Source organism: Melanotaenia boesemani, chromosome 9 (genome assembly GCF_017639745.1).
Source record: "Melanotaenia boesemani isolate fMelBoe1 chromosome 9, fMelBoe1.pri, whole genome shotgun sequence".
Lineage (NCBI taxonomy): Eukaryota > Metazoa > Chordata > Actinopteri > Atheriniformes > Melanotaeniidae > Melanotaenia > Melanotaenia boesemani.
In genome coordinates, this window is record NC_055690.1 from 1,793,479 (window position 1) to 1,814,122 (window position 20,644).

General features: G+C 45.5%; 1 protein-coding gene across 1 annotated transcript in view; it reads right to left on the bottom strand.

The window, feature by feature from the left end:
• Positions 1–11,983, bottom strand: part of phldb1b (pleckstrin homology-like domain, family B, member 1b) — a 125,058-nt gene extending 113,075 nt beyond the window's left edge. The window contains exons 1-3 of the mRNA XM_041995655.1: positions 11,859–11,983; positions 11,107–11,199; positions 6,983–7,106 (exon numbers count right to left, since the gene is read on the bottom strand). Coding sequence (XP_041851589.1) covers positions 6,983–7,106; positions 11,107–11,199; positions 11,859–11,894 — 253 coding nt within the window. The 5' untranslated portion in view covers positions 11,895–11,983. The remainder of the gene's footprint in view (positions 1–6,982; positions 7,107–11,106; positions 11,200–11,858) is intronic.
• Between the last annotated feature and the right edge of the window lie 8,661 nt (positions 11,984–20,644).

Below are 20,644 nucleotides of genomic sequence, written 5' to 3' on the forward strand. Positions count from 1 at the left end.
ACTTATTAACACATTCTCATCAATATCTGAATACTCTATTAACTGGTCTAAGACTATTATTATGCCCATCAACTGTGACCTACAAAACACACCCAATACTACAACACAGTCTGGAAACATTAGATATCTAGGCATAAACATTTCCCCCAGGTTATCAGAACTAACAAAGCTAAATTATGTCCAGCTACTTAAAGCAATAGAGGATGATCTCTCACGGTGGAGGTGCTTACCCATATCATTCATGGGGAGGGTTGCCACAGTTAAAATGATGGTTCTATCTAAAGTAAACTACCTGTTTTCAGTGATACCCACTAAACCATCCTCCAGCTGGTTTAAGTCACTGGACTCACACATATCAAAATTTTTATGGAAAAATAAGCCATCACGTATCAGTCTAAAAACTTTACAACAGACTAAAGATAGAGGCGGATTGGAGCTACCCAACTTTAATCATGTTTTCTTAGCTAACAAGCTGCAGTATATCTCCAAATGGCTTAAACCTAGCAGTCTGGATGAATCATGGTTAGATGTAGAGCAAGCATTGTGTGAGGATGTGTTTATCTCTGACCTGCCATTCATCAGCTCAACCATCAAAACACATCAGTGTTTTAAAAGCATCAATATCAGTTCCTCCTTAGTGGCTTGGTGGGATTTTCTAAAAATAACCAAATCCCTCACTTTTTCCATGTAAGTTTACACCCCTCTGGAACAACCCTGACATCCTGCAAAACAAAAAGCTGATCAATTTTACTCAATGGAAAAATAAAGGAATAAAACAGTTAGAACATATAATAGAAAATGGAAACTTCTTGTCATTTAATATTCTCACTTCACAATATGGAATCAGTAGCAAAACATTTTTAGAATATCACCAGCTTAAATCTATTATATGTAAAAAATATACCATTAATCAATTAAACTTACAGCTACCTATTAGGGTGGCAGAATTCATGAATCTCAGTGCCCCAAAGCTATTATCAAAAACATATAGACTATTATCCAAACTAGAAGACTCAATCTGTGTTCCAACTTCAAAATAGGAGGGGGACTTCTCCAGTAACTTTAATAAAGATAAATGGTCACAAATATGTTTAAACACCTTTAAAATAACTAAGAATTCAAATATGCAACTGATATAATTCAAAATTCTGCATAGAACTCATTATACAGGACAAAGGATGTTCAGGATGGGTCTGTCACAATCAAACATCTGCACACACTGCAATGAAAACAAACCTGACAACTATCTCCATGCCTTGTGGTCCTGCACACCTGTCTGCAGGTTCTGGCATCAGGTATGTGTGGACATGTCAACATGGTTTAAATGTAATATTCCTACAATCCCCGCACTATGTCTACTAGGTGACTTGGGTGACATTAATATGGCAATTAACTCTGCACACATGATACGCACAGCATTATGCATCGCAAAGAAAACTATCCTTGTGAACTGGAAAAACAAAAATAATCTGTGTATTCAGCAGTTTAGGAATCTCTTAGTTGACCACATCAGTAGTGAGACAAAGTCTGCCTCCTCAAAGAACTATTTAGCTGAATGTCATTCCCTCTGGTCCCCTGTGCTTAGTTCCATCACTTAGTGTAGGTGGAGGACTGTGACCTCGTGGCTATGGGGGTTTGGGAAATGGCCGGGAGTGACTGGTGGTTGCGGGTTCTTTGTGGTTGCCCGTGGTGCGGGACCGGGCTGTTCTGCGATGGGGGTGGCTCTGGGTCTGGCCTCGTCGGGGACTGTGGGGGCCAGCGGTTGGAGTCGCCTCGTGGCGGGTGGTGAGGCCACTGGTGGTGCCTGGGTTGGTGGGTGTCGGTCCTGGGCCGGGCGGCCGGGCTATTCCGGGGCGGGCTGGGCGGGGGTTCTGGGCTCTGGTGCCCGGGGGTGGTCCTCCTCCCTCCGGGGTGGTGGGGTCCGTATGTGCCAGGGGTCTGGGCCTGCCCGGATGTGCTGCCGTGGTGTGAGTTGGTGCATGCCCTGGTGTCTGGTTGACGCCATGGGACCCAGGGTATGGCCCGGGGGCAGGGGGGGTGTAGGGGTTTGAAGGAGGGCTGAGTGGGATTCGGGGGATTATAGGGGGAGGTGCTGGGGTGTGAGACAGGGATGCTTGTATGTTGTGTGTGTGTATCTGTACTTTGGATGATGTTTGTGTGGATGTGGGGGTATGTTTGTGTGCGTGTGTATGCATGTGTTAAGATGAGTGGGGGTGTGTCTGGGGAGTGAAAGTGGGAGGGTTGGATGCTGTGTGAGTGTTTATATTGTGTGGGTGGGGCTGAGAAGGCATATATGAGTTAGGATGAGCGGGAGTGTGCAAGGGAATAGGTGTGTGCATGTGTTTCTGTGTGTGGTTGGGGTGGGGTTAAGTGCACTTGTGGGGGGGGGGCGGGGTCCTGGGTGGGCCTTGGGGTGGTGGGCCGTGGGTCTGCCGCTGTCCCCATCCTTTCATTCCCCTTTAGGGGTGTGGGAGGGTGGGTACTTTCTAGGTTTGGTGACTGCTCACTGGCTGTGGTCCCTGAATGGCCCGGTCGTGGGGGGCGGCCTCTCCTGGACTGTCTTGCCCTGGGGGGCCTCCTGGGGAGCAGGGTTGCCTAATGCCATTAGAGGCTCATCATCCAGAGGGAAGTTTGCTTCCCTCTGTACGTACATCCCCGGACCCCTCTTACTTCCCGCTCTCTCTGTCTCACACACACACACACACACACACGTAGGGAGTTGGGAGGCGTGGAGCCATGCGGGGTGGAACGGAGGAGACCATTCAGTGGTCTCCTTGGATGCACCCCGTGGCGAATCGCCTCTCAGTTTTAACTGCACCAAGACACCAAAACACAAAAAACACAACAACACACAAACAACACCTGGGGGGCATGGCACCTTAGATGGTCCGGCTCCCGGCTCATTGCAGTCACTGCCCCTCAATTTTAATTGCACCCAACACACACTACATAAACAGTCAGGAGCGGGGAGGAAGAGGGTATTGGGGACCTCTCACACCCCTGTTCACCCTGTGTATGGCTGGGGGCGGGCGGGGGGAGGTGGTTGCCCCGGGGCCGGGTCCCGGGGTGGCTGCGCTGGTGGGCTGTTGGCTCTGTGGGTGTTGGGTCAAGGGGGGGGTGCTTGGGGCTCGCTGTCCTCTGGTCCGCCTGGGGTGTCCCCCACGGGGCATGGTGGGTGGGTTGTGTGTGGCATGACTGTATGGTGGTGAGTGATTGTGGGTGTGGCGCGGGCAAGGGTGTGATTGGATTGGAGAAGGTGGGGAGTGGGGGGAGGGGGCCGATAGCACCCTGGTTCCTAGGGTGTGCGGCTGGAACATCGGGGTGTGTGCTGGCCTACGCCGGGTGGCTGTCTGGGGGGGCCTGGTCCTCCTAGGCATGTTGCGGGCCCTCTGCCTTTGGGGGGTCCTAGGGCCCTGGGTGGCTGGTCCCTGGCGGGGCCGGCGGCTGCTGATCTTAGCCCACTGGGGCCTGTGCCCCGGGACCGTGGGGGGCTCTTGCTGGGGCTCTCCTCTGCCGCCCTTCGGGTGGGGCTGGAGTCGTCTTCGTGGTGGGGTGGCTTGGGTTGGTGCTCCGGATCTGCTGCTGGGGGCCCGGGCCTCTGGCCCTGGTCTGCCTCTGGCCTCCGTGGAGGCGTGGTCGCATTTGCATGATATCACTCTTCATCACTGATCACTCCTTGTTTCTCATGCTCTGCATGCTGACACAGTCACTGAGTTGTCCAGTGGGTTTTAATACTAAGTGATAATTTTTTTTTTTTTATTTTTCGTGTGAGTTAGTATCTGGTTGCTGTTATGTCTTTTTGATTTGGTTATTATTTAAAAACTCTCAATGACAATTTTTTTTCTGTGTGTATGTTTCTGCTTTTGTAAAAGTTGTAGGAAATTCTCTGGTGTGTTCATGTACAGGTGTAACAGTTTGTTGTCTGGTGATGGTGTGGATTGAAGGGTCGTTTCCTTCTGTCTGTGATCTTTTTGTCTCCTTTCTTCTTTCCCTTTTGCTCTTTTTGCTATTTTCCATCTTTTTCTGTCCCCTCCGGTCAGGTCCAGCAAGATTACATAGATTCCATGATTCAAAGTAAATAAATAAATAAATTAATCACATTATCAAGAGGAGCCTTACCCATAGGCCTCCCCTTGGCAGAGCAAATTTGTTCAGCACAATACAGCAACCAGATTATCATTTTGCTGCTATGATGCTGGACAGGATAAGTTAAATAAAAAAAAAAAAAAAAAAAAAAGCTGACTTCTCTTCATGAGCACAGATGAGCCAACTACTGAGGGACCCAACATGAATGTCTGAAGGAAGGGTGAACAGTCCTGATTCTGAAAGATCCCCAGAAGAGAACAGTCCCTTTCACCTATTGGCCGATAACCTGTCTCTCCACAACATGGAAGCTCCTGTCGGGCATCATAGCGGCTAAGATAAGTGGGTACATGGATCAATACATGACAGAGACACAGAAAAGCATTGGTCAATGTACCAGAGGAGCCAAACACCAGCTGCTGGTTGATAGAACTGCCACCTGAGACTTCAAAACCAGACAGACCAACCTGTTAATGCCTGGATTGATTACCAGAAAACCTCTGACTCAGTGCCACATTCATGGATCTTGGAATGCCTGAAGCTGCACAAGATCAACAACACTCAAAGAGCCTTCATTGCAGACTCAGTGAGGCTGTGGAAGACCACCCTGGAGGCCAACTTTGAGCCAATTGCACAAGTCTCCATATACCAAGGAGATGCTCTGTCCCCACTGCTGTTCTGCATAGACCTGAACCCCCTCAGCCTAGTCAACAAGACGGGCTACGGTCACAAACTCAGAAATGGGATCACCATCAGTCACCTCCTCTACATCGATGACCTCAAGCTGTATGCTAATGGTGGAATTATACCGGGTGCGTGTGAGTCACGTTATGGCTACCTGGAATGATACCCAAAGCGCTTTAACATCATACATCACATTCACCCATTCACACACACATTCTCACACTGATGGTGGAAGCTGCCATGCAAGGTGCTAACCACGACCCATCAGGAGCAATTAGGGGTTCGGTGTCTTGCTCAGGGACACCTCAGCATGAGCTCAACCGGCTGAGGATCGAACCGGCAACCCTCTGGCTACAAGACAACTGCTCTACCCACCCATTAGTGTGGGAGTGGGGAAGGATTTGGGTGAGGGGAGGGATCACATGCACTTCTGGGGGGAGGCCTGGGTGAGCCCCAGGGTGGTGGGCTGTGTGTCCCTCCTCCCCCCCTGGGCCGCCCTAGTCTGCCTCTAGCCTTCGTGGAGGTGTGGTCACGTTTGCAGGACGTGACTGTACTTTCAGCTTTCAAAGGCTTGGCAAGCCTTGCGCAATTATTGGAGGACTTATTTGTTAGCTTGTTGTCTAATTTAGCAGTGATGCTAAATGAGAGCAGTACATTTAGTATTGCGTATGTAATGTTTAATATATTACTGCTACACGCGGACCTTTATCTGAAATGCACCTGGAGGAGCTGTACAGGGTTAAAGGAGGACGTAGCTTGACTGTATGAGTGTGTGGCGCAGAAAGTAACCACACAGCATGACTGCTGCACCATGTGGCTGCAGTCATTTATCTGCTAAATGTCAAACAGAGAGAGGAGCCGTCTACCATGTTGTATGGTCACCCAGTCTTGTTCATACTGTTGGGCTCTTTTCATTTACCAATTGCAGCATGCCTGGAAAGGAAAGATTGAGGAGAGAAAGAAAGGGGAATACAGCGAGCAGGCAGGAAAGCAGCTCTCTGCTCTCCTGGATAATAGCAAGGAGGATGAGGAGGCAGGTGATGAAGAAGAAAGCGCAGAGTCAAGATCAGAGTCATGTTACCTCTTTAGGGCCTTTTAAAGCTCAGACTTTAAAATTAAACTATTCCTCTAATTTTATTAAAAAATCTTAAAAGTGGTTTGGCCGTACTAAATCAGGCATGAAGCTATATTAGCTAAATCTATTATTTTTTACCAACAATGACTCATTTCTTTGTTACAACACTTGCAGTAATCTTGTATTCACCTTAATAGGCAAATAAAAGTGACAAAGCTGAATGCCCGGTTAAAATGTGTCTGCAGCAGTGTAGCGGGGTACTGAAGTTAAGCCATGGCAGTTACAGTCTGGTGTTAGTCTCACTGCTGTAACGTGTTCTTTTGTTTGTTTTAAATGCCCCTTCTTTTCACTGCCCAAACCTGTCTGTGCACCCACTGGTGGAAGGCCTAATGGGTCACTTGAGTGTTTTGTAGATTTGCTTCTCCTTGCAGTGTGACTTGTAGTGTAAATTGCAGTGTTTGTGGTCACAGTGGGCTAACGTGGTGGTCATTGCTAGGGTCTGCGATAGAATCTCCCCATGCTAAGGATTGTTTTAGCTAGCAATTTTACTTAAAAACTGTTATTTTTAAACTTAGTCTTTCTCTTTTCTTGGGTCTCCAGTATTTCTTTTTTAAAATAAACATTTTAATGGTGAACTCAATGTACGTCGCCTACTCTCCATGAACCTGTAAAGTTATGTTGTGTCAACGTGGGGGCCCTGTAATGATCCTTGGATTTATACAGACACTGTATTGGTTTTAAACTCTGTGTATGGCCACATGAGGCAAAATTACAGGCATGTCTGAGAGGGACATGTCTGCCATCATTAAAACAATCTGATGCATTTTTGTGTTTTAAGAGGCGAAAGGATTGAAATAAACTTTTAACCCGCACTGAGACTCCATGAGACTTCAGGATCTTATAAAATGTCTCATGCAAGTGTAACTAGCAAACATGTACTAGCTCCCACACACTTTCTCAGGCTAGCGACATGTCCACCGGCCCTCTTGGATGGATGGAGACACATTCATCACACTAACAAGCAAACCAAAAGGTCACAAGCTGAAACCTGCCAGACGCCATAAATAAAAGTGAACTTCATTGAAAGAATTCAGTGAAGATTGCCGCTGTGTCATGATGGCGTCGAAGCCGGTTTCTCACCCTCGGGCAGCGGCAGCAGGGTGATGGCGGTACTCAGTCGTCCACTGCCCAGGCTGACCAGGTGGGGGCGCTCTGCTTGGAACTTCAGCCCCTTTCCAGTCTCAATCAGATCCAGCGGGGTGCTCTGCAAACAAATACACACTCTGCATGAATATTTTACAAACATATTTTAAATACAGCGATGCTGCCTGATGTTAAAGGCAGATTAGCCTTTTATGTCAATATTACCTGTTTTTATTGTGAAAGACTCATATTAGCAGGTCTAAGTACTTGTGAGCTTTGCATTGTGACATACATGTCATGAATCAGGTGGAACGGGCTGTTGTCCACGCTCCTGAACTCAGCTCTGTCTGGAGGATGAACAGCTTGTTGTGAAGAGAGTAAATCTTATCAAACCGCATCGTGAATCACACTGTATCGCATCGCATTGTAAACAGGGCTGAATCGTATCATGAACAGGTGAATTGTATTGAATTGAATCGCATCATTTTGTATCACATTGTGAATAGGGTTGAATCGTATTTATCGTATCGCATCGCGAACAGGAGTGAATTGTTTTATATCTCGAACAGGGGTGAATGTAATTGCACTATATTGGCAGGAAGTTTCACTGTATCATTAATATATCGTATTGCTGGCAGCGAAACGAGATGTGTATTAAATCGGCCCCAATGGCGGCGATTCACATCCCTCACGTGGGAGAAAACATTTAGTAGAGTTTCTGGACGTGGTTGAAGCAGCAGGGGTGGAAAATGTAGCTCTGAAGCATCTGTTGGAGCAGCAGAGATCCAGATAAAGCTCTAAATATACATGATGATGACGATGGGTAGATGGATTTTAAAAAATGAGAAAGAACATCACATCTATCTATCTATCTATCTATCTATCTATCTATCTATCTATCTATCTATCTATCTATCTATCTATCTATCTATCTATCTATCTTTCCATCCATCCATCCATCCAGTCTGCCTCCCTTATTCACTAAACAGCCTCAACCTCTCCGTCCTTTCTTTTCCCTAGGCAGGTGGTGGTGTCTGCGGTGTATTTTGTGGGGCTGATGAGAGTCTGCTGAGGTCTTAAATAGACTCATGGATTTGCATTTTAACACCTCCTATGACTTTGTCCCACTTTAAACCTTCAGCTTTTTTTATTTACAACCTGAACGCGGTTATTGACTCAGACTTGCTGTTGGTTTGCCAGCTGTGTGTTTCCTAATAGGATTTTCTGATTGTGGTGGTCGGTGAGTGGAGTGGGGTCAGGCCTAAGAGGATTGCTGAGACAGAGACTGGCCTGCTGTGAAGGTTCTGGGAGGCTCATGGGATGGGAGGAGTGGGGCAGTTCTACCGGACCACTGCTGCAGGGTGCATGCTAGGTCTATTTGCTGTGTGCTGCTGCTCTCATGTGGTGCAGTCTGCAAAGTCTTGGCTGCACTATATTGGCATCTAATGCAGGTCTCCATTCATTCAACAGCATATGTAGATTAACCCTAACTATGTGCAGTTCCTCTTTTCCAGTAAGAATGTTGTTTTTAGAAATCCATCTTTCTTTTTTTTTTTACCTTGTCCTGTCCAGCATGGTGGCAGCAGAATGATGGTCTGGCTGCTGTGTTGTGCTGAACAAATTTTCTTTGCCAAGGGGAGCTTTATGGGTTTAAGACTCCTCTTGATAATCAGATTTTTTCCATCTTATTTATTTATTTAATTTGAATTATGGAATTTATGTAGTTTTGCTGGACCTGACCAGAAGGGACAGGAATGAAAAAGGAGAGAAGAGAAGGAAAAAAGAAAGTAGAAAAAGGAAGAGGAGACAAAGATCCAGCAGACAGAAGCAATGAGCTTCAGTCCAACCTAACAGCAGACAAGCAGCTGCTACACCTGTACAGAAACACAACAGAGAATTTCCTGCAGCTTTTACAGGTAAACTAAGCAGACAATCATCAGGAGTTCCTAAAAAATAACCAAGACAACAACAACATGTATCACAACAACCAAAGAACCAGAAACACACAAAAACCTACACAAAAGTCCACTGGGCACAGTGACTGTGTCAGCATGCAGGGTATAGACGGATGGACTGATGGATGGACGGATTGATGGACAGACAGGTCTCCAGTCTATTGCAGGGCCAACATAGAGAGACAAATTCATAAAGAGAATAAAATGTGGTGGATAGAAGCAGCAGGTAGAGCCTGGTGTCTAAGCGGAGCTGACTCACTGATCAGAGTGGTGGAAAGATTTCCTGTATCTGGCCGTAAGACAGCAGAGAGTCTCAGTCTGGTAGAGAAGGAGCTCCGCTGGCTGACCAATGTGTGGTGGAGAGGATGGTCGGGGTTCTCCAGGATGGAAACCAGGTTGTTCAGCACCTCCTCTCCACCACACTTCCTAAATTGTTCAGCTTGTACCCAGTATGAGGAATCAGGAGGGATCAGAGATGAGTGTGATCCTGCAAATGTGACCTCGTCTCCGCGGAGGATGGAGGCAGACTAGGGCGGCCCAGAGACCCGGGTCATCAGCAGCATCCTGGCACACGAACCCAAGCCATTCAAAGAACCCAGAAGCCCCACCCAGCCTCCCACACCTTCCCAAGGCAGAGGGCTCGCACCACACCCAGGAGGACCCCCCCATACGATCACCCGCCATGGGCCAGAATCCACCCCAATGTTCTAGCCACACACCCCAGGAACCAGGGCATTGTCAACCATTCCCCCCTTCCTCCCCTTACCTACATCCCCCTCCAACCACCCCATCCTAACCCCCACCCTCTCTCCTCCAGCCTTGCCCCTACACCCACCCACCTACCAACCCGTTACCTCCATCTATCCACCCTGTAACCCCTCATTCACAGTCTCCCTGCACGATATTCTTGAACACTCACTCTCACACACCCACTTCCCACTTAACCCTCCCACCATGCCCTGAGGGAGACATCCCTGGTGGACCAGAGGATAGCAGGCCACAAATCCCCCCCCCCCCCCCCTATCACCACCACCACCACCACATTACTTTTACCAGGGCTGCAACATCATTATTTAAATCAAATTTTTCTGTTAGGTTCTGCAGGACTGTCCCAGTTTCCCTACTGGAATCAGAAGAGTTAATCCCACCATGCTGCTTTGTCTCTTTCTCGCTTCTTTCTAAATCTCATACACACATATGCCTCCGCTTAATGCCTGATAGGATTATCAGAGGCAGCAGGTGGAAACAGACGACAAATCTCCAGCTCTGTCTAATTACTGACTCTGGATGAAGATGCTTTGCAGCATGCTGACATGTGCTATCAGATCCCAGCTGTGCTGCCTGACCCGACCTGCAGCCTCCTGACATGCTGGCCTTCCGCTTCATCACGGCTGGAAAACTCTGGCTGGTTTGAGGATCCACTTATCAGGAAAGAGGCTGTGGAGCTGGAGGCATGTCACAACAGGGGGAATACTGACGTAAGGGTTAGGCTTTTCAGCAACACTCACACGTACACGCGCTCACACACATATATGCACACAGACTCACGCATACACATATACACACACATGCATGCACACACACACACCAGCAACCAGAGAGAAGTCACAAGTTACGGCTCTGGCAACAGTGTAGTGCCACTTGGTCCAGATGTCTTTGGTTGGCCTGGACGTGGCTAATGGCTGGTGTTGTGTGAGCCAAAAGTAACCCTCACACAGGAAAACCTGACCCGGCAGAGTTCTAAAGATGGACGCTCACATTTAGTCAAAGTCAAGGCCAAATCTCAACCTCATCCACCTCATCCACCTTCATCCACCACATCCACCTTCATCCATCACATCCATCTTCATCCACCTCATCCACCTTCATCCATCCATCCTCTTTAATCCACCATGTCTGTCTTCAGCATCACAGCAGCATAAATGTTAGCTTGTTGCTACAGTTGTAGTAAAATAATGGTAACTTTATCAGGCCCAGATAACATTAAACTGGGACCAGTAAACACATTGGGAACAACGGGTCAAAAACAACAGGGACAGCCCACCGCTCAAACTGGCTGGTAGTTAATAGATGCTTAATTTACATTTTAATAACAACTAGACTAAAATGGAGTTTTCTCCACTAAACAAAGGCATTGTTTCCATTTTACAGAGTTCACACACTCACCTGTAACACCTGGACTTGGTGTTCGCATTCGACCATGTTCCTGTTAAGGCGGTCCATGTTCAATGAGCTGTCTCCCTGTGACACATGAAGATCCTGAGTGGGGGAGCACACAACATGGAGGCAATGAGTAACATCATCATCATGGCTGACCTCATCTCTGAGAGACAGCAGAGGTTAAATTCATCTCCCCACAACCAGTTTCTGAAAGTTTCATAATGAAAATCAGAGTGGTTCTACAGGGATTCCTCCCCCATCCAGCTACTCACACACACACACACACACACACACACACACACACACACACACACACACACACGATCTGCACAAATCCCACAAGCCTTCTAACTCATGTCACCCAGTCAGCACCAAACAAAGGACTCTTCCAAATATTCCATGTCTACATTAGTATAAATGCTCAGCAGCCACATTTTCATCACTAAATGTGAGAAAACAAGTTTGCAGTCTTTACACGAGACATGAGAAGCTCAGGTATAAAAACCAGACAGGAGAGGTTGGAAAATGGATGAAAGTGAACCCAGAGATGTTTGCATGCATAAAACGGGATGAAACTGGGATGTTCTCTGCCCTCAGGATGACAAAACACTGCTGCTGCATCACCATGAAACAATGTTCAGAACAGCGGAGCCTCAAGCAAGCCTCCAACAATAAATAAAAAAACAGACAGAAAATTAAAAGAACTACCTAAAAAATGTCTGTTAGGAGAAAATCTTTCATCTCCGAACCGTATTTACCTTCCTCCAGTTGTCCAACAAGTGCACAGCCTCCATGGCAACGAGCTGCTGCTGGCGGACTGAAACTAAATCCTCTCAGCAGCTTTTCTGACCGGTGATTCTTCCAGAAAGACGCAGGTTGTGTTTGTTTGACTTGAGCTTAAAGCTACGGCTGCAACAAGCCAGCGTTCAGAGGGCGGACCTGTTGCTGCTTGCTCTCCAAACTAAGACCTGCATTCCTGACTGGCAGCTTCACCTCACAGAGCTGAAGAACCAACCGAGCCGCCATCAAGGAAAGGAGGAAAAAGATTAGAGAAATTAAAGTTTTAACATGTTCAATCTGGTAAGAAGCAGCTGTGTAATTATTGGAAATGCAAATATCCCACATTTCCTACCACAAAAGGCCACTCTGAACAATAAAATACAGTTTTTAAACGTAGCTTCGCAAGATGTGATTAGATTTTAGGTTTCAGGATAAACATTTATAGGGTTTTACATTCACAAGGTTTTCTGGATTAATGTAAAAAAGATTTAATTTGGTTTTCCAAATTTATGAGAAGAAAAACACAAAAAAAATAAACTGCATTCATCAGTTTTTCTGAATTTAGGAAATAATATAAAAACCTTTGCTGTTTCGTTTATTTCGTAGGATAACTATATATTTTATATTTTCCAGCCAGTTTTTCTAAATTTCTTTTATAGAAATTTTTATTTTAATCTAAATCTGTATTTGTGAATGGAAAAGATAATTTAACAATAAGTAAATAAAATAAGATTAAAACATCCATTTAGTTTTTGGAGTCTGGGAAATTCTTCACTTTCTTTTCTTTTTTTATCTTTTTTGTTGGTTTTTTACAAAAGTAAAAACAAATCATTTTTTCAGTTTTTGTCAGTCTGTTAATTTTTTTCTTTACTTTTTTGTGAGTTGACAAAATCATTTTGCAATAGAAGAGACCATTCAGTTTTCCTAAATGTATCATCATTTTTCAAAATAAAGTCCAAAGCATTGCCATGAAACTTGGGAAAATCTTGCAATTTCAGGAAAACTGGGATTTATTTATTGAAAAAATAAAAGCCTCTCATCTCTGTGGTCATTGGTCTCATCATATATGTCACAAATATCAGTTTATTTCTCTCTCTTTTTTTTTTTTTTACCTTGTCCTGTCCAGCACGGTGGCGGCAGAATGATGGTCTGGCTGCTGTGTTGTGCTGAACAAATTTTCTTTTCCAAGAGGGGCTTTATGGGTTTAAGACTCCTCCTGATCATTTAAAATTTTCTTTCTTTTTGAAATTTAAATATATTGTTTTATCTTATTTATTTGAGATTATGGAATTTATGTAATCTTGCTGGACCTGACTGGAGGGGACAAGAAAGAAGGAGAATAATGAAGAAGGGTAAAAAAAAAGTATAAAAAAGGAAGCGTAGGTGACGCTGGTGGCAGGTAAGTGACGCTAATGCTGTAGGTGAAGTAGCTCCGGGGAGACTGCAGATTCAAACTGGGCGCGCCCAAACATTTATACTTTCATTCAATTGTATTTTGTGCCAGCCTAATCAAAATATTCTTTAAAGCAGGAAAATAATGTCTTTAAAAGGTAAACTCTGGAGCACAGCGGGGAGGATTTGGCCAGCCTGACAGATTTTATAGATCGTTGTTACGACAGAATCGTCATGGGGAAACCAAACAACACGTCCACCCCCTCCACCTCATCCAAGTCCAAGAGACAGCGAAATGAGGATTCACCTGGAGCTATTTCACCACCGGGGAACGACTCAACAGATGTTCTGATCTCTGTAGATAAGAAACTCAGTAGTTTTGATGCGCGTTTAAGCCTGGTAGAAATTATCCACAAGGAGTTCCAGGCGCTACGTGAATCACTAGAATTCATCCAGAAGTAGGTGGAAACTCTGGCTGCAGAAAATGCCGGTCTCAGAGAGTCGGTAAAATCCCTCACCGAGGGCTTGACCCGTCTCTCGGAGGAAAATAAGAAGATGAAGGAAACAGTTATAGATCTGCAGGCGCGGAGCATGAGAGAGAACCTGGTATTTGCAGGGATTCCAGAGCAGACGGAGGAGGACCCTGAGACCACGGTGAAAAACTTCATCAAAACCCACCTGAAGCTCCCGGAGGAAACGGTGAAAAACATCTCCTTTCACAGAGTCCATCGGCTCGGCGGGAGGAAACCCGGGTCCAGCAGACCAAGACCTATTGTAGTGAAGTTCGTCAGCTTCAAACAGAAGGAGCAGGTGAAGAACCAGGGCCGCGAATTGAAGGGAACCAACTTTGGAGTAAACGACCAATATCCCAGAGAGATTCTGGACCGACGGAGAGTCCTGTTTCCCATCGGGAGGAAATTTATCGCTGAAGGCGCTCGCGCTGTCATCGCGGTGGATAAATTATTTATTAATGGACAGCTGTACCGCGACCTGGACATCACTCCGTGGCTCTACTGACTTGGTATGTGCTTTAATTTTCCTGTTTTCTCACTAGATCATGTTATATCCATAAAACTGCCATAAAAGATAATTTAGTTAACAGTAAATCCACTGCCCGTCTCCACTACACTGCTCTCAGCACAGATGAGTTTTTTAAATTACTTTTTTATTTGGCACTGTCGCTCTTTTCACTCTTTACACTTCTTCTCTCCGACCCTTTAACGGTTAACGGTAACACTTGTCATTATATTATATACACATCAGCACTTTTCATGATTCACAGGAACACACACAGAACAGCACAAGCACACATACATCCCTGTCACAACCAGCTGGCAGATACACATGCACGCGGAGAAGCAGTGGGATGCACGCACACACGCTTCAGTAATATGCATATAGCCTCATTTCTGTGGTTGGTTCATGAACGAACTCACATTTGTCACTTGGAATGTGCGTGGAGCTGGCACAAGGGAAAAGAGGTTAAACATTTTTAATCGTTTGTAAGAAATGAAAGCAGATATAATATTACTCCAAGAGACTCATTTATCAAACTCAACAATAGATCTTCTCTCAACAACCCAGTTTCCACACGTGTATTCAGCTTGTTATAATTCTAGGCAGAGAGGAGCAGCAACTCTTATTAATAGAAGGTTAAATTTTGACATAGATAATACAATCATAGATCCAGAAGGCAGATTTATAATAGTGACATTATCTATTAAAAATGTTAAGTTATGTATCGCAAATATATCTGGTCCAAATGTAGATGATCCCTCCTTCTTTCACTCCCGCTTCGCCTCTATGGTCACTCAGATAACACATTAATTATAGGAGGTGATTTTAACATTATACTGGAGAAAAAAAGTACCACAGGAGCTCATCGAGTCTGGAAATCCTCAGAAACTGTAAAACAGTACATGAAGGATTTTGGTCTCTGTGATGCTTGGCGCTCTCACCATCCCACACTAAGAGAATACACCTTCTTCTCTTCAGTCCACCATTCCTATTCTAGATTAGATTATTTCTTAACTAGCAGCTCGCTGATGAATGACATGTCAGAAATCAGAATCCATCCTATTAGCATTAGTGATCACGCACCAGTATCATTCACTCTGAGAAGTAAGAGCAATAAACCAGCAACTAGAAACTGGAGATTTAATACGTCATTACTTAAAGATCCTGAGTTTATCAGCTACTTTAAAAGAGAATGGTCCTTATATCTAGAAAACAACGACTTGCCAGAAACTTCAGCGTGTGTTCTTTGGGAAGCAGGAAAAGCAGTAATGAGAGGGAAAATAATTTCCTTTTCTTCTCATAAGAAAAAGAAGGAAACTTTGAGAATTTCAGAGTTAGAACTCAGAATTAAATCCTTAGAGGAGCTTACCATGTCTCCCCAGAAGAACACATACTAAAGGCTATAAGGAAAGCTAAACTTGAATTTAATGAAATAATAGATAAAAAGACGCAATTCTTGGTGCAAAGACTTTGCTTGGAGAATTTTGAGCATGGCAACAAATCTGGAAGGTTCCTGGCTAATCAGTTAAAAACAAACAAGGAGAAAACAACCATCTCCTCTGTCAGAGATCCAGAAGGAAACATCAGCCACGACCCTGACAAGATAAATAACACTTTCAAAGAATTCTATAAAACATTATATACATCACAACTAACTACAACAGATGACAATATTGATAAATTTCTTAGTAACATCAATCTTCCACAATTAAAACACGAAGATAAAATGGTCTTGGATTCCCCCCTTTCAGTCGGCAAACTCCAAGAAGCTCTCCAGCATATGCCCAACAATAAAGCTCCAGGTCCAGATGGTTACCCAGCAGAATTCTACAAAGAATTCTGGACAATGCTGGCACCCACTTTCTACAATATGATATTAGAAATAAAGGAAAAACAAAAAATACCTTCAAATATGAACCTAGCCAATATTACTCTACTATTAAAACCAGGTAAAGACCCGACATTTCCATCCAGTTACCGTCCAATTTCATTATAAATGTAGATCTCAAAATAATTAGTAAAGCTTTGGCCAGAAGAATAGAAAAAATAACCCCTCTAATAATACATCCTGACCAAACAGGCTTTATTAAAGGTAGACATTCCTCTACTAACATGCGTACATTAATTAACATCATAGATTATTCTACTCTACATAATCTGGAATCCACAGTCATTTCGTTAGACGCAGAAAAAGCATTTGACCGAGTAAACTGGAAATTTTTATTTGCAACGTTAAACAAATTTGGGTTTTGGCCATATTTCATAGATTGGATAAAAATATCATATAACAACCCAAATGCATGTGTGAAGACCAATGATCAAATTTCTCCAAGCTTCTGTTTGCAGAGAGGAACCAGACAGGGCTGCCCGCTTTCTCCATCACTCTTTGCTATTTTTATTGAACCCCTAGCTGCTGTCATGAGACAAAATAAAGAGATTAAAGGAATCCATGCCAAAAATATAGAACACAAGATAAGTCTTTATGCTGATGACGTATTACTTTTTCTCCAGAACTCACCAACGTCTCTCCCCCAGACAATCACACTTATTAACACATTCTCATCAATATCTGACTACTCTATTAACTGGTCTAAGACTATTATTATGTACATCAACTGTGACCTACAAAACATACCCAATACTACAATACAGTCTGGAAACATTAGATATCTAGGCATAAACATTTCCCCCAGGTTATCAGAACAAACAAAGCTAAATTCTGTCCAGCTACTTAAAACAATAGAGGATGATCTCTCACGGTGGAGGCGCTTACCCATATCACTCATGGGGAGGGTTGCCACAGTTAAAATGATGGTTCTATCTAAAGTAAACTACCTGTTTTCAATGATACCCACTAAACCATCCTCCAGCTGATTTAAGTCACTGGACTCACATATATCTAAATTTTTATGGAAAAATAAGCCATCACGTATCAGTCTAAAAACTTTACAACAGACTAAAGATAGAGGCGGATTGGAGCTACCCAACTTTAATCATGTTTTCTTAGCTAACAAGCTGCAGTATATCTCCAAATGGCTTAAACCTAGCAGTCTGGATGAAACATGGTTAGATGTAGAGCAAGCATTGTGTGAGGATGTGTTTATCTCTGACCTGCCATTCATCAGCTCAACCATCAAAACACATAAGTGTTTTAAAAGCATCAATATCAGTTCCTCTTTAGTGGCTTGGTGGGATTTTCTAAAAATAACCAAATCCTCACTTTTTTCATGTAAGTTTACACCCCTCTGGAACAACCCTGACATCCTGCAAAACAAAAAGGTGATTAATTTCACTCAATGGAAAAATAAAGGAATAAAACAGTTAGAACATATAATAGAAAATGGAAACTTCTTGTCATTTAATATTCTCACTTCACAATATGGAATCAGTAGCAAAACATTTTTAGAATATCACCAGCTTAAATCTATTATGTAAAAAATATACCGTTAATCAATTAAACTTACAGCTACTTATTAGGGTGGCAGAATTCATGAATCTCAATGCCCCAAAGCTATTATCAAAAACATATAGACTATTATCCAAACTAGAAGACTCAATCTGTCTTCCAACTTCAAAATGGGAGGGTGACTTATCCAGTAACTTTAATAAAGATAAATGGTCACAAATATGTTTAAACACCTTTAAAATGACTAAAAATTCAAATATGCAACTAATACAATTCAAAATTCTGCATAGAACTCATTATACAGGACAAAGGATGTTCAGGATGGGTCTGTCACAATCAAACATCTGCACACACTGCAATGAAAACACACCTGACAACTGTCTCCATGCCCTGTGGTCCTGCACACCTGTCTGCAGGTTCTGGCTTCAGGTATGTGTGGACATGTCAACATGGTTTAAATGTAATATTCCTACAATCCCCGCACTATGTCTACTAGGTGACTTGGGTGACATTAATATGGCAATTAACTCTGCACACATGATACGCACAGCATTATGCATCGCAAAGAAAACTATCCTTGTGAACTGGAAAACCAAAAATAATCTGTGTATTCAGCAGTTTAGGAATCTCTTAGTTGACCACATCAGTAGTGAGACAAAGTCTGCCTCCTCAAAGAACTATTTAGCTGAATCTCATTCCCTCTGGTCCCCTGTGCTTAGCTCCATCCCTTAGTGTAGGTGGAGGACTGTGACCTCGTTGCTATGGGGGTTTGGGAAATGGCCGGGAGAGACTGGTGGTTGCGGGTTCTTTGTGGTTGCCCGGGGTGCGAGACCGGGCTGTTCGGCGGTGGGGGTGGCTCTGGGTCTGGCCTCGTTGGGGGCAGTGGGGGGCCAGCGGTTGGAGTCGCCTCGTGGCGGGGGGTGAGGCTACTGGTGGCGCCTGGGTTGGTGGGCGTCGGTCCTAGGCCGGGCAGCCGGGCTATTCCGGGGCGGGCTGGGCGGGGGTTCTGGGCTCTGGTGCCCGGGGGTGGTCCTCCTCCCTCCAGGGTGGTGGGGTCCGTGTGTGCCGGGGGTCTGGGCCTGCCCGGATGTGCTGCCGTGGTGTGGGTTGGTGCATGCCCTGGTGTCTGGTTGACGCCCTGGAACCCAGGGTATGGCCCCGGGGGCAGGGGGAGGTGCAGGGGTTTGAAGGAGGACTGAGTGGGATTCGGGGGATTATAGGGGGAGGTGCTGGGGTGTGAGACAGGGATGCTAGTATGTTGTGTGTGTGTGTCTGTACTTTGGATGATGTTTGTGTGGGTGTGGGGGTATGTTTGTGTGCATGTGTATGCATGTGTTAGGATGAGTGGGGGTGTGTCTGGGGAGTGAGAGTGGGAGGGTTGGATGCTGTGTGAGTGTTTATATTGTGTGGGTGGGGCTGAGAGGGCATATATGAGTTAGGATAAGCAGGAGTGTGCAAGGAAATAGGTGTGTGCAAGTGTTTCTGTGTGTGGTCTGGGCAGGGTTAAGTGCACTTGTGGGGGGGGGCCTGGGCGGGCCTGGGGGTGGTGGGCCGTGGGTCTGCCGCTGTCTCCATCCTCTCATTCCCCGTTAGGGGTGTGGGAGGGTGGGTAATTTCTGGGGTTGATGACGGCTCACTGGCTGTTGTCCTTTAGTGGCCATGTCGTGGGGGGCGACTTCTCCTGGCCTGTCTTGCCCTGGGGGACCTCCTGGGGAGCAGGGGTGCCTAATGCCACTAGAGGCTTATCATCCAGAGGGAAGTTTGCTTCCCTCTGTACGTACATCCCCGGACCCCTCTTACTTCCCGCTCTCTCTGTCTCACACACACACACACACACACAGACACACACACACACACGTAGGGAGTTGGGAGGCATGGAGCCATGCGGGGTGGAACGGAGGAGACCATTCAGTGGTCTCCTTGGATGCACCCCGTGGCGAATCGCCTCTCAGTTTTAACTGCACCAAGACACCAAAACACAAGAAACACAACGCACAAACAACACCTGGGGGGCATGGCACCTTAGATGGTCCGGCTCCCGGCTCATTGCGGTCACTGCCCCTCAATTTTAATTGCACACAACACACACTTTCTAAACAGTCAGGAGCGGGGAGGGAGAGGGTATTGGGGACCTCTCACACCACTGTTCCCCCTGTGTATGGCTGGGGGCGGGCGGGGGGAGGTGGTTGCCCCGGGGCCAGGTCCCGGGGTGGCTGCGCTGGTGGGCTGCTGGCTCTGTGGGCGTTGGGTCAAGGGGGGGTGCTTGGGGCTCGCTGTCCTCTGGTCCGCCTGGGGTGTCCCCACGGGGCATGGTGGGTGGGTTGTGTGTGGCGTGACTGTGTGGTGGTGAGTGATTGTGAGTGCGGCGTGGGGAAGGGTGTGTGTGTGGGGTTATATAGGGTGCAGATTGGAGGAGGTGGGGAGTGGGCAGATAGCACCCTGGTTCCCGGGGTGTGCGGCTGGAACATCAGGGTGTGTGCTGGCCTACGCCAGGTGGCTGTCTCGGGGGGCCTGGTCCTCCTAGGCATGTTGCGGGCCCTCTGCCTTAGATTCTGTGATTCAAAGTAAATAAATAAATAAATTAATCACATTATCAAGAGGAGCCTTACCCATAGGCCTCCCCTTGGCAGAGCAAATTTGTTCAGCAAGATACAGAAACCAGATTATCATTTTGCTGCTATGATGCTGGACAGGAGAAGTAAAAAAAAAAAAAAAAAAAAGGAAGAGGAGACAAAGATCCATCAGATAGAAGCAACGGGCTTCCGTCCATCCTAACAGCAGACAAGCAGCTGCTACACCTGTACAGAAACACAACAGAGAATTTCCTACAGCTTTTACAGGTAAACTAAGCTGACAATCATCAGGAGTTCCTAAAAAATAACCAAGACAGCAACAACAACATGTATCACAACAACCAAAGAACCAGAAACCCACACACCTGAACCAAAA